Source organism: Eublepharis macularius, chromosome 15 (assembly GCF_028583425.1).
Source record: "Eublepharis macularius isolate TG4126 chromosome 15, MPM_Emac_v1.0, whole genome shotgun sequence".
NCBI classification, from domain to species: Eukaryota; Metazoa; Chordata; class Lepidosauria; order Squamata; family Eublepharidae; genus Eublepharis; species Eublepharis macularius.
Window position 1 is genome coordinate 29,721,112 of NC_072804.1, and position 14,847 is coordinate 29,735,958.

General features: G+C 45.9%; 1 protein-coding gene across 2 annotated transcripts in view; it reads right to left on the minus strand.

Annotated features, from left to right (window-relative positions):
- The window catches only part of EXTL1 (exostosin like glycosyltransferase 1), an 80,910-nt gene that overhangs the window by 19,790 nt on the left and 46,273 nt on the right, over positions 1–14,847 (minus strand). Inside the window, exons 2-4 of one of the 2 annotated variants that reach the window (XM_054999249.1) lie at positions 7,162–7,255; positions 5,767–5,874; positions 1,355–1,474 (exon numbers count right to left, since the gene is read on the minus strand). In XM_054999249.1, coding sequence (XP_054855224.1) covers positions 1,355–1,474; positions 5,767–5,874; positions 7,162–7,255 — 322 coding nt within the window. The remainder of the gene's footprint in view (positions 1–1,354; positions 1,475–5,766; positions 5,875–7,161; positions 7,256–14,847) is intronic. The other variant, XM_054999250.1, reaches the window with a different exon arrangement.

Here is a 14,847-nt window from a genome sequence, read left to right on the forward strand (position 1 = left end):
ATTCTTATTCTTATTCTTATTCTTATTCTTATTCTTATTCTTATTCTTATTCTTTATTACATTTCTAAATGTGCTTGCACACTGCAAGGTGCCTATAAGGAGTCTGTCCACGTGACTGGCATGAAGTGTGAGGACAGGCAGTCCCCCAGACTAGATTCTGGGAGCAGCACGTGCTCTGGGGCCAGAAATCCTTCCTCACCTGGGATGATATGGGTCGGCTAGAGGGTAGCAAGTTCCCTCCTCGCACGTTCCACTTCTTTAATCTAACCATGCTGGCCAAGCAGCCCAGCTATCCTGGCTACTTTGTGCGACACACCAACCCATCCATATCCAGTCCTCCAGCACTAAAGAAAAAGGAGGAGCTGTTGGGGTCACTGTAAGAACTGTGCCCTGGACAGAAAGTGCCCTTCTTTATTGACCATTTATTTATTTGGAGAATTCCTAAGCTGCCTCTCCAGGGAAGAAGGCTTATAATAATAACAACAACATTTGATTTATATACCGCCCTTCAGGACAACTTAAAGCCCACGCAGAGTGGTTTACAAAGTGTGTTACTATTATCCTCACGACAATCACCCTGTGAGGTGGATGGGGCTGAGAGAGCTCTGAGAGAGCTGCGACTGACCCAAAGTCACCCAGCTGGCTTCAGGCGGAGGAGCGAGGACTCAACCCAGTTCTCCAGATTAGAGTCCTGCCGCTCTTAACCACTACACCAAACTGGCTTACAACACAAAACTTTACAGAAACGGTGGGGGAAACGTGCTGCAGGGTTGGGTCCTGGATACGCTGTGTCCTGATTTGCCTCTTGTTAGTCACCGAATCCCCTTATTAGCAGAAAGGCAGGAGATGAGTATTTTAATTAATAAATCAGTCATGTTTATATCCTACTAATCTTCCAAGGAGCTCTGTGGGATGGGCAGTCCACGATTCTCCCCTCCTCCATTTTTATCCTCACAACAATTTGATAAGGTAGGCTAGGCTGAGAGACAGTGACTGGCCCGAAGTCATGCAATGAACTTCATGGCTGCGTGGGGGTTTGTATGTTGACCTCCCCATCTGATACTGTACAATCACAAGGAATCTCTTAGTCAATAACATTTTTGTCCTTTTTTAAGGGAAGAAATCCTCCTTCCTGACCATTCTCTGGGTCCTATGGCCCACAGTGACACCCCTTTACTTGCTTGTCAGGCCAGCAACCATACTAGGGGGAGAATCTTCCCAAGTTGCTAACAAGATGTGCCCCCGTTGTCCTCACTGGTAACTGGCAGCAACCAAACATTTCATGGTTGACAAAACGCTGAACAGATTGAGTGCCTCTGGCAGAAGCACATTCCCAGGCTCTTTTGTGATTTACCTCAAGCGTGGTTTGCACAATCTTTTCCACAGAAGAGAAATACGCTTCCCACAGGAACTGGGTTTGTTGCTGGAAGGCCAAGATCTTGTCACTGTGGAGACATCGGACAGTGGACGGGATCTGGAAGACGTGAGAAAGAGCAATCAAACTGCCTTTTGACCTACAGAACCAGCAAGACATTTTGACTCTAAAATGAAGGGCAGGGGGCCCTCACAAGTTAGGGGCAACTGAGCAAGTTGTGATTCAGACAATGTGTAAAAACTGAATTTGTAGGATTCTTATACTGAAAAAGCAAGAGCTGTAATATATTTTTTTTGCACCATCTATTTTCCCAGGCCAGAGGCCAAAGCGATACAATCAATTTACGCTGTCCCTTGGGAATATCTGCAGACATCTGAAGCTAATCGCTGACACAGCTTTAATGAACAAAATGGTGTGCTCTTTCCTAACTTGCAACTTCCAGTTCCCTCTAGTCCTCCCTTCCTGACTGTGAGAGCTCTTACAGACACAAATTGATAAAACGTGCTTCTCCAAAGACAGTGCTTCCCACCTCTACGACCAGGGAATTACTGTCTATTGTGCTTCTAGAATTAGACATCCTGGATATGTCTCCCAGGATTCAATGAGCATACGAAGTGCCTTCCACCGAAACAGACCACTGGTCTATCAAGGTCAGTATTGTCTATTCCAGCTGGCAGTAGCTCCCCAAGATCTCATGTGGAAGTCCTTCACATCATTTATTACCCGATCCTTTTAACTAGAGATGCTGGGGATTGAACCGGGGACCTTCTGTATGCCAAGCAGATGCTCAGCCACTGATCCATACCCAATTGAGTGCCCTCAAGTAAGAGCTGACTTATGGCAACTCCCTAGTGGAGTTTTCATGGCATTTTCATGGCAAGAGACTAACAGAGGTGGGTTGCCATTGGCTGCCTATGCAGCCCTGGTCTTCACTGGAGGTCTCCCATCCAATTACTAACCAAGGCCAACCTTGCTTAGCTTTTGAAATTTGATGAGATCAGGCTTACCTGGCCTATCTAGGCCAAGCCCCCCCCCCAATTACTTATTCATTGTATCACAAAGAAGATCAACAAGTTGCACAGGGGATGGAAGCTTCATTTTCCAACTCCTCTGGGTTCCAGGACATTACCAGTAGAATTTGGGCCCAATGGCACCTTAGAGACCAACAAGATTTTCAGGGTGGAAGCTTTCGAGAGTCAGAGCTCTCTTCTTCAGACATCGGAGAGCTCTGACTCTTGGAAGCTTACACCCTGAAAACCTTGTTGGTCTCTGAGGTACCACTGGACTCAAATCCTACAGTTCTACTACAGATCAACACAGCCAGAGCTTTTATTCAACTCTTGAAAATAGTGCTTGAAAATAATACAATTTCAAAGAATCCCATATGTTTTTTCATCATTTCCCTCTTGAGAGTTCCACCACCTCTTTTCCCAGGAAAAAAAACCCTGAACACAGCTACCCACCTAAAAGGATTTCACCAGACACTGACTACATCCTTTCAAGAATATCTTTGCAACCATAAAAACAAGATGTTTGCTTAATTTTAAAAAATCACAGAAAGCTGAATTGTGCACTCAGTAAATAATCAGTGGTTTTTCTGTGCTTGCACAGAATCATGGCATAAACACAGTCCCGACCACAATCAAAATTGTGCATATTTTACCTCTCAGCCAGATGATTACATATGTGGTAAATATATCATTTGGCATTCAGAGAATCCAAGCTTTTATTTTAAAAACTGTAAAATTATAAAACCTAGCTTACAAAATGAAATGTATGAACAGATGTATACAGTTTAAGCATTGATGTTGCTTTGGATGTGCACAGACCACAGACCAAATGTGCAATTTTCTTTTCAAGATCAAAGACAAACCGGTTCTGCCTCTGTGTAGCAGAAGATGGTGATGCACAGCATTGACTGGGCAGCACCTATGATGTCATAAGGCCATCTTTGCCCCTCCCCGGAGCAATTTTTCAGCTTTTAAACCATGGATTCTTTTGTGATTTTTAAACTAAGGCAAGGAATGAATATTCAGCCAAATGAATGTCCCTGATTTTAGGATAGTGAAGCTTTTTATTGTTCCTGCTGCTGAATTCCTGTAAGTTCAGCTTGAGTCTGATGCCACGTCAGTATGCAGGTAGTTGGTGGCCTCAACTTTGGAGGCAAATGGCTGAAGGTCAGCAGGAAGAAAATCGAGTTAACAGCAGCCAGGAGCTTGCATGTCTGATGGACAATAGCCAAGAGCTGATAAGGCAGAGAGAGGCCAGTGTGGCCCATCCCTTGACTTTTCCTTGTGAATGCACTGAAACTGGAAGAAACAAAACTTGAAAGTAAGAACCCAAATCAGGGATGAATAATTCAAGGTGCAACCTGCGTCAATAACTAGAGTTAATTGGAAAAATCTTACAGCATTTTTTGATTTAAAAAGACTGTAAGATGTAGTAGTTAGGATGTTAGACTAGGATCTGGTAGACCCGGGTTCGAATCCCTACTCTGCCATGGAAGCTTGCTGGGTGACCTTGGGCCACACAGTCATTCTCTCAGCCTAACCTACATCGCAGGGTTGTTGTGATGAAAAAATGGAGGAGAGGGTAATGACATAAGATGCTTTAGGTCCCCACTGGGGAGAAAGGAGGGTTAAGTGAATTAATTAAACAAATAATGTAAAAGTATCAGCATGAATGCAGAAGAAAGAGACCATCCCTGTATTAAGTACTGAAACTAAGCAGAAGTGGGACGTATCTAATCAAGGGTGAAAATCTACTATGGAGTATCAGTAAGAAAATGGCCAACATGATTCCACTCATTTTTTGCTTTGCGCCCTCTGAGAGAGAGGGCATCAACAAGAAATTTAAGTAATATTCATCCCTGAATCTAGCCTTCCCTCTGAAGACCCTAACCTGGTTTTTGGACTTGGTGAGTCACAGTGACAACCCTGTTCCCGACCTCTAACCAAACAATCAGCTATGAATAGGAGACTGGATTATATGATAGGATACTGGAGTTTGGGTGGGCTTTTGGAAATAAATTTACAGTACAATCCTACACAGAGTCACACCCTTCCAAATTCATAAACCCACCGAGGATTAGAAGGGTGTAACTTTGTTTAGGATTGTACTCTTAATGAAGGATCTTACAGATGTTAGGAATCAAGCGAGTATTTATTTATTGTCACAGCGTGTCTGTAGAAGATTAGGACCTCTGTTTTAAACTTTAACAGTCCATGAGAGGCACTGAAACCACCGATAACATCTGACATCTCCACAAGAGCAACTCATCATGATATTGCAAATATCAAACTGCAGATATCACATCTGCCTTCAATATTGCACTAGATAGACTCCAAGGCTAATAGAAAATCCGGTTTGTCATCTGTATTATGTTCTTCAATTCTGGTATTTTGCTACCCACCCACCTCGACATTTGTTTCCCCTTCTTTCCAGGGCTTTTTTTCTGGGGAAAGAGGTGGTGGAACTCAGTGGTGGAACTCAAGACCACACAATGACGTCACTTTGGGTCAGCTGGAACAAGGAGGGAGTTTTTTAAAGTTTAAATTGTCCTCAGTGAAAATGGTCACATGGCTGGTGGCCCCACCCCCTGATCTCCAGACAGAGGGGGGTTTAGATTGCCCTCTGCGCTGCTGCTCGGCATCTCCACAAGAGCAACTCGGCAGCGTAGAGGGCAATCTAAACTCCCCTCTGTCTGGAGATCAGGGGGCGGGGCCACCAGCCATGTGACCATTTCTAAGAGGTGCCGGAACTCTGTTCCACTGCGTTCCCGCTGAAAAAAAGCCCTGCTTCTTTCTAAGATACCCAACTCTATCCTTCATCAACTGACAAATGGTTTCAGGATTTCCAGGTTCCTCAAAATGATTAATCCAGCTGCCGCAATTAAATTCATCACCCTATCTCCTTTCTCTGCTTCCTATTAAATCTTGAGCTACCCTAACAAAAATAACGAAGAGGGAAATGGAATGTCTTGACACAGGATTCTATCCCTAGAGTTATTGCGGCTCCTTTACAAAAAATCTCCTGTAACGGAGCCATCTTTTCTTAAGCAACTTCCTTAAAAGGGACCAGAGCAGAAGTTAAAACACATCATGGGCTACTTGGACAGAAATAACTGCTCCTGTGAACACAACCTCAGCGGACTGGGAATGGTTGTTTGCACCATGTTTCCCGCTGCCTTTTCATATACAACCCACTATCAAAGAATGGTTCTTCCCGGGGCTGGGATGAGATCACAGGGATGCTGGCTATACAGTAAATCTACAGTACTCCCCATGAATAGGCCAACTTTCTACTGAGGACTGGTCATGCAATGCCATCTTGTACCAAGCCAGCTAAACCCTGGCGTGCCCTCATTACACACACAGTGTGGGCATTGTTACCTGCAGAAGGAGCCTCTCGTCCCCTACAATGGCCGATTTACTCCAGTCGATCACCTCCGAGAACGGCAGCTCCCAGCCATTGCTGAGCAGCACTGGGATGCAGGCAGCCTGGATCAATGACAGACAGAAGGGGGGTGGGTGGGAGAGATGACAGAGCCACAGCAAAGACAGCCACACCAGTCAAACGGAAAGGGAGATATTGGGTTGTGTAAAGGCTGTGGATAACTTTGTACTGCTTCCAAAATTTCCAGTGCTATTATGGCTGCTTTTGCCATGCATGTGAGCTCTTCAGCAGGCCCTTGCTGCCAGCTAAAGAGAAGCAGCAGTGGAAAATGGGCCAACAGCACTCCTCAAACTAGCCACGATAGGGTATGTCTATCATATCTGTGTTAAGAGCTGGCGCTGTGCAGTGTTAGAATGTTGGTGACCTAGGTTTGAATCCCCACTCTGCCATGGTGAACTTGGGCCAGTCATTCACTCTCAAACTAACCTACCTTGCAGGGAGGGCAAAATGAAGACAGGGAGAGTTATATGGGCTGTTTTGGATGTGACATTGGGAAATCCCAGGACTTTTTTTCAGCTGGAACGCAGTGGAACGGAGTTCTGGCTCCTCTTGAAAATGATCACATGGCTGGTGGCCCCGCCCCCTGATCTCCAGACAGAGGGGAGTTTAGATTGCCCTCTGCACCGCTGCAGCGGCGCGGAGGGCAATCTAAACTCCCCTCTGTCTGGAGATCAGGGGGTGGGGCCACCAGCCATGTGATCATTTTCGCCAAGGGCTATTTAAACTTTAAAGAACTCCCCCTTTGTTCCAGCTGACCCAAAGTGACGTCATTGTGCGGTCCTGGGAGCGTGTGCGCACTTTGCGCATGCGCATGTGGTACCAGGGGCACTTCCTCCCGCCAAGAGTTGCCCCCTGTGCTGGCAACCCACCGAGTTCCACCACCTCTTTTCCCAGAAAAAAAGCCCTGGAGATACCTCAATGGATATCTTACATGTTTTTCAATTGCCCCACAGGAAAAACCTCTGCAAGTACCCCTTTGGTGCCAGAAGGAGCCATGGCTCATTGGGAAAGCATCTGCTCGGGTTGAATCCTCAGCATTATCAGTTGACAGGCTCGGTAGGAGGTTAGGCGAAAGACCTGAGACCCAGGGGAGCTGCTGCCAGTCAGAGTGGATAAGGCTGACCTTGTCAGACCAAGAGCTTGGCTCAGTATAGGGCAGCTTCATGTGCATACTGTGGGGCTGGGAGGGGGGAGCAAAGACATTGTGGAAACAGCATGGAGAGGGTTACCCCTCCCCTTTGCACAGTCCAGATCTAGATCTCCTCTCCCCACTTTGTGGATCACCCAACAGCGCCTCTAGTTTGGCCTAACAAAAACACACCCTTCAGTACCTGCAATGCTTCCAGGAACCGGAAGGATCCCAAGCGCCTCCCTCGGGGAATGATGCAGAAGGTGGAGTTGTGCAGGAGTTCCTGGTAGTCAAACCTGCAAACGAAAGACAGAAGCCTCATTTTAGCTGCAGGCCTCTCCTGCTTGCTCCCTCCCTGCTCTTGATTTGTGAATAAGAGGGTCTGCTTTAATGGACTTTCTGGCATAGATGGGACCCGATCACCTTCTGCTTCTCCAGTGCTGTTCTCCTGGGATTCCAGGGAAGGCCCAATGCAAAGACCAGTAAGGGTGGACAAGGCTGCCTGAATGACCGATTGCCAATGGCTACTGATCTTCCCTTGCAAGGTGGAGCGGGGGCAGAGAGGGAGGCATATTCTGTGTCACAGTTCAGACCGCTGGCAAAGCTCAAACAAAATCTGATACCGGTAGGGCATAGCGGGCAGGTTGCTCCAGCATCTCCTCAACAGTAGCTGCAGCAAGCTTTCCCCAGTCTACTGCTGCTGTTCTGAGTTCATCAACATGACCACCCTTCACTGAGAGCAGCAAAGCAGCCAGATAGAGTGACCGCATCCTCAACCTGCATTCTGTTCTTGGTCACGCTGCAGTGTGACAGAACCTTGGCAAAGTTAATGGAAGGGAGATATAAGAAGTTACCGTATGCTCAAAGGATTTGCGGGTGTCCTCTTGGAGAGGTGGAAACACTGGAACACGTGTTTTTTCACTGCCCCTTCCAGAAAACGATTAGAGACTTGACAATTCTCCCCTTGTTATCTGGATTGGAGGGGATACCAGATAACATATCCTTGGCAAAGCTATTGGCTGGCAAAAATCCAGCTGCCACTAGGACGACAGCTACGTTTTGCGCCCAGGTGATTGCGCAACAAAACAGACCATCAAATACTGGAATGGCCACGAGGGAGTCCCCTCACCCTGATTAAGTTTGAAAGACTTCTGCCTAATACCGCTTTTATATCAGGGGAATACAGTGAAACAAAATTCATTCAGGATTTTATTAAGCTTACCTCTATATTGATGTATTAGGATATGTGTTTGGATATTTTATTTGAAGTATATGAATTTTAAACAATGTATTTTATCTTGTTTTATGCTTTGATTTTATTATGTATAGCTGGTCTAAGGACCGTTACAATAAAATACATACAACCTTGGCAAAGCGATAGAGTGATAGACAGAGATAGATAAGGGTTGCCAACTTTGCCCTGAGTTATTCCTGGATGTTTAGGGATAGAGCCTGAGGAAGGGGGAATTTGGGGAAGGATTTCACCTGGAATCTAAAGTATACGACTGATTCTGACCTCAAAGTTGCCATTTTCTCCAGGGAAACAGATGTTCGAAGTCTGGAGATCAATTGTAATTCCATGAGAATGCCAGGCCTGGAGGTTGGCAACCCTGATAGCTAGATAGGTAGCAGCAAGCTAAATAGCTAGTTAGATCATTTCAAGCATTTCAGCTACCAGGTGAAGCAGATCTAAACACAGTGCTGCTACATCAGCAAGCCAGGCATTACCGCATCGTGTTCAAGGGTGAAAGAAAGCCACGAAGCAAAACAGAGCTTTCTATTACAGCTTTGTTCATCTCCTGGGAACCTGCCCATTAAAAAAGCAGGTATGCAGGCACTGTTGGGAGACTCAGCTTGGAATGACAAAACAATCAAGGATTAGTTTCCAAGCAAGGATATTATATATGTGGGGGACACCAGCAACGGCGCAACTCCCTGCAAAATGTGCAGAAGTCGGTGTTCCCAAGACATTTTGTGGGTCTTGTCATAAGTAGGGCTGGGTGTTTTCTGCACCAAAAATAAGACCACATTTGGTCACCAGCTATGGCTTGCGTGCCACATGTTGCAGACCCTTTGCTGGGGCTAAGTAGAGGGGTGGGTACCCACAAGTATCCAGCCCCTTTTGGAGAATGAGGGAATTCAAAGCCTCATGGCTGGTCTGAGCCATCAACCCAAAGCTCAGACAGAATGAGGGGAAGTGTTAAAACTGCATCCTGTTCCCTCTCAAGAACATAAAGCCTAGAAGAAAACACGCTGGATCAGAGCAGTGGTCCATCTAATTTAGCATCCTGTTCCACGCAGCAGCCCACCAGTTGCTTTGGAGGGCCAACAAACAGGGCATAGAGGCCGAAGCCCCACCCCCCGGTGTTGCCTCCTAGCACTGGCATTCAGAGGTTGACTGCCTCTGGATATGGAGGTTCCTTCAGTCTCTCTGGCTAGTCACTGCTGATGAACCTCTCCATGAATCTGTCAGATGCCCTGTCAGATGCCACTAGTGCACAAAGGCATCGCTATGCCCACTGGCAGTTTAATTACTCATTGAGTAAAGAGGTCCTTCCTTTTGCTGATCCTGAATTTATTGCTCAACAAGCTCCACTGGACGATGGGGGTGGTGTGCATTCCAGGATATGCCTCTGCCTACCTTCTCTCCTCCCTGGCATTTCCTCCTTTTCCTGTAGGGCCTTAAATAGGGCAGTTTCCGGGGGTCTACAAAAGAGCCAGGCTTCTATCATTCAGGCTCTGGGGCCACTACTGCTGCCTTGATATGAATCTTCTCTGATTGGCTGACTGTAGCTCAGCAACTGAGGTTTCCTCACCACAGGACAGATGGTTGGAAACTTTATCTTTAGGGATGCCTATTTCCAGGAGGGGCCTGAGGTCCTCCTTGAATCCTTAGACTAGAGACCAACTCCCCTGGAGGAAATGACAGCTTCAGAGGATAGACTCTGTGCCATCTCCTCCCCAAATGCCACCCTCCCTAGGCATCGACCTCAAATCTACAGGATTTTCCACAGCCAGAGCTGCCAGTCCATCTTGAGGTTCTTCCTAACTTCAAGTCCTCCTGAAGTTATGGAGGATTCCAAGATCCTGTGGCTTTTCAGCTCCTGTACAGAATGGCGGGTTAAAAAAAACATTTGATTTATATACCACCCATCAGAACAACTTACCACCCTCTCAGAGTGGCTTACAAAGTATGTCATTATTATCCCCACAACAATTACCCTATGAGGTAGGTGGGGCTGAGAGAGCTCAGGAAAAGCTGTGACTGATGCAAGGTCACTCAGCTGGCTTCAAGCGGAGGAATGGGGAATCAAACCTGGTTCTCCAGATTAGAGTCCTGCCACTCTTAACCACTACACCGGACTGGCTATAGATGCAAACAACTATAGTCTTAAGGGATGCCTTCCTGGGGCTTTGGGAAGAAGTGGGTAATATACAATTTAGGCAGCGTTATGCACCAAGTTTGGATCCTGAACATGTCAAAAACAGAGGACGGATTGTGACAACACACTTGCAAGGCATAACACGCACTGCAACCCAGTTTCTAAAAACCGTAAACAAACAGGCAATAAGCATTTCCTTTTCTTCTCTGAAACGTTTCACAGACTGAGCGCCTCCCTCCCATGAGAACGAATGGCTTTGCCTCTGAATACACAGTCAGCATATTTTACAGCATTTTTATTTAAGATAAAACTCCTCACAAAAAGTACGCTGACAAAATTTGCCCCATTAGGTGTGCTAGCTCAGGCTGAAATTAACAGCACTATCGGAAGGTTTTGTTCCCACCAAGCAGTCTGATTTATTATTGCACACTGCACATGGCGATATCAAACAAAAACAATCTTTGCATTAAAAGCATGCTGCTTTAAAAAAAAAAGCATACAAAGGAATTTGGCTATATCTACTGAATGCAGAGCCTGAAAGAATAATATCAGGAGCGACTCCAGTTAATAAGCTGGACCCTGCAATGTAAACCAAAAAAATCACAGGGACCACAATCCAACAATGAAGTTTTATGTTCAGAAGTACAGAACTAAATTTCACACCACACAGTGAAGAATAAATCAATTTGGCCGGTGAGTCAAAATTTTTTACTGTAAACTCCCGGCTGGAGGTGGCAACGGGCTTGCCAACTTCAAAATATCCCATTTCGCACCCGTGTGCTTCGATATCAAGATTAAGTCATCCACAATTTTCCAGTCACATTTAGTATGTGACCCAGCAATGTAGCAAGTCCCCAGTGCTGAACGTGAATACTGATCTGACGAAACTTCTATACCACTATGCAGACAAAGCTTTCAAAATGGTTCCCAAGCCCTTTCCAGACTTCGCAATGGCACATACCAGGAGCCGGGCAACCGAGTGTAGATCTTCCAGATAGGCACAGTTGCCATGTTGTCTGAATAGGAACAATGTGCATATTTACCATACACATACAGCTCTGGTATGCGCAAACTAACCATGTATTTTCCAGTTTGAGTCCATGCATACTCAGGCTGTATCCCATTAGTAAATATGCACATAACAACCGCTTGTATCAGGAGGACCTGTTCCAGATATGCAAAACTGGGAGGCTCCCAATATGCACAACTGTAAAGTCTGAGAAGGGCAAAAAAAGAGTTACCAACTCCAGGTTGGGAAATTCCTAGATATTTGAGGGAGGAGCCAGGGTATGGTGGGGTTTGGGGAGGGGAAGGACCTCAGTGGGGTAGAATGTCATAGAGTTCACCCTTCAGAGCAGCCATCTTCTCCAGGGGAACTGGTCTCTGTTACCTGGAGATCAACTGAAAATCCAGGATATCTCCAGCTACCACCTGGAGGATGGCAACCCTAGGCCAAACAGGTAATGAAATTAAACCATAAAATCTCTATAAAATCAGAAGAAGAGACACACACACAAAATGCATAAAACTCTTCTTCCCTTTATTAAAACTGGCTAAAGATCTTACCACCCAGTGTCAAAATACCCAGTGAAACATCACTCTTTTTACCTACCCAGTGTTTTGGTTCTTCGCTCAGAGTTTGATGACACTAAAGACAGAGAGGTATGGGACTGGGAAACCCCTAAGGAGACACCTATTGTGCATTTATTTATTTTTCTCTCCAGTGGGGATCTAAAGCAGTTTACATCATTCTCCTCTCCTCCATTTTATCCTTACAATAACACTGTGTGATAGATTAGGCTGAGAGGGTGCGACTGACCCAGGGTGTTTCTGTGGCAGAGAGGGGATTCAAACCTGGGTCTCCCAGATCCTAGGCCAACACTTTAAACTGCTTCACCATTCTGTCTCTCCCTGTCATACCACCACTCTCAGAGCTGGGGTATGAGGAGACAGAGGGTACCAGGTGACAAACGTGTCCAGTTCTAGGTGTTGCACTCTTAAAGACATCAACAAATTGGAATGAGCAAAGAGGAGGATGACAAAGATGGTCTTGAAAATAAAGGCCTAATTATATAATAATAACATTTGATTTATATACTGCCTCAGGACAACTTAACACCCACAGAGCGGTTTACTAAGTTATTATCCTGACAATAATCACCCTGTGAGGTGGGTGGGGCTGAAAGAGCTGTGACTGACCCAAGGTCAGTCAACTAGCTTCAGATGGAGGGGTGGGGAATCAAACCCAGTTCTCCAGATTAGAGTCCTACCACTCTTAACCACTACACCAAGAGCCGAACTATACGAGATGAATTACACAAGTCTATGCGAGTCTATAGTTTTTCCCCTCACCTTCCTATGTCTCTTTTACCCCCAATGAACTTGTGTCCGTGGCTCTGCTCTGCGCATGTGTCAGTGAAAGAGCGATTTGCATTGACGAGTGTCCGCAGACCATATCATCAAGTCGCTGTTACAGAGTGGTGATTCTGTTTTGCTTCCGCTTCCCTTTTCCCGCACAGAAAGGCAATAGGGGACAGGGGACGGTTACAGGGGACAGTTTAAGCATGCGCAAACTGGCAGTGCATGATGGGATACCATTCCTGTGTCTTGGAGGAGCGCAGAAGAAACCCATGCCAGCATGAACACGGGATCAAGTGTGGTCTGGCTGTGCTGGCGAGTGTACAGGAAAGCAATGGGGAGACATGTCTAAGTCTAATTCGTGTGTCGTTCACGTGTCATTCGTATCATGTAGTTTGGCTCTGACTCTGATATTACCCTGTTTATATGTCTTCCCCAGATCCTGTCTCCCTTTCCTATCAGACATCTGCAGGGAGTTCCAGGCTGAAGGTTAATTCCTAGGCATGTCAAGATGGGTAACCGTGTTAGTCTGTCTGTAGCAGAAGAGCGAGAGTCCAGTAGCACCTACCCCATCTTGGGACAGTTATTATCTGTTGATTTTATGATGAACTGTTGTTTTATGAATTGTTTTAATATTTGTATTATATTTTTATAACTGTTGTACTTCGCCCTGAGCCTGCTTGCGGGAAGGGCAAGTTAGAAATGTAATTGATGATGATGATGATGATGATGATGATGATGATGATGATGATACAAGACTAACAAAATTTGTGGTAAGGTATGAGTTTTTGTGAGCCACAGCTCACTTCTTCAGATACTTGGCATGTGTAGGTCCGATTCAGATCGGACCACAGTGCCTGAGGAGAGGAGACGCAAGTCTTTTCCCTCACTCCGCCACTCCCGCACTGTTTCCCCAACCTTAAATGGTCCCAAGGAGCTCCTATTTACCCCACTGGGGAACCTTAGTTTATTCATGGCCTTGGCTCTGCATGTGCAGTATCCAGTCAAGTCTGAATTGGGTTCCTTGCGTTCATCCTAACCACATGTATTTAACAAAGAGCACACTCTCTGTCCTGCAAGCTACTTACAGAGAGAGCTATATGTGCTGATTTGTGTCACAGCTGGGGAGGGGCAGTTTCCACATACCTCTGTTAATTATTTTTTCCTCACAGCAGACATACACATACTTTAAAGTGCCAACCAAGAGCTTCGTACACGGCAGAATTTCCTGCAGGACGTTTACACAAAACTTTGTGTCTCCTCTATCAACAGCCTTATCTATAGTATATTTTTCTCTTGCTCTTCCTTCCTCAATTTATTCTTACAACACCCCTGTGAAGTAGGTTAGGCTGAGAGAGGGTGGCTAGCCCAAAGACAAGCAGCTACCTTCAGGACAGAGTGAGAATTTGTCACGGGGTTCTCAGAATCTAGTCAGACAGTCTAACCACTACACTGTAGTTGTTAATGTCATGAAAGGATGCATGGGGAGTGTATTTGTGCACACAAACCGTAGAGCATGGGAGGTTGTAACTGCAAATACAAGAACTGGCCAGAATTGCTTATGCACATAATAAAAACTACCAAATTGTGTGCTTTTGCTTGAGTTTAATGGTTTTTTAAACATTTTTTTAAAAATACATCATAAAAAAAATTATTGGCCCCTTTGGTGGTGCTGATGAGGGGCAAAGAAGCACTGTATAAATTTTGTAAATTAATTAATAATAAATATAAATGTAGTGATACAAGCTAAAAAAATGCTACCAAATCCTATAATCCAGTAAACGTGTTTCCAACGACTCATTTCGATTCCACTGTGCAGGCGCTCTCTTGTGTTCCCCTAGCGGGGATAAGAGGCGAGTCCTCGGAAACATGCCCAGGAGACCGGCGCAGCAACTCGCCACACTGCCTGCTCCCCTTCCCCCCTCCAGCCATGCGTATAGGCCTATAGGGGCCAAACCCAGCAGCTGGCAAGCCGGAGTGCACCCAGCTGCCAAGTCCCCTCACCCCCACTGTGTTCCCACGTCTTCAGCTGCCTGGTGCACCCTGCTGCTGTCTCCCCTTTCCAACCTCCACCACGCCTCCAGCCGCCCAGCGCACCCTGCTGCAATCTCCTCTCTCCAACCCCAGCTGTCTTCCCTGAACTTCCA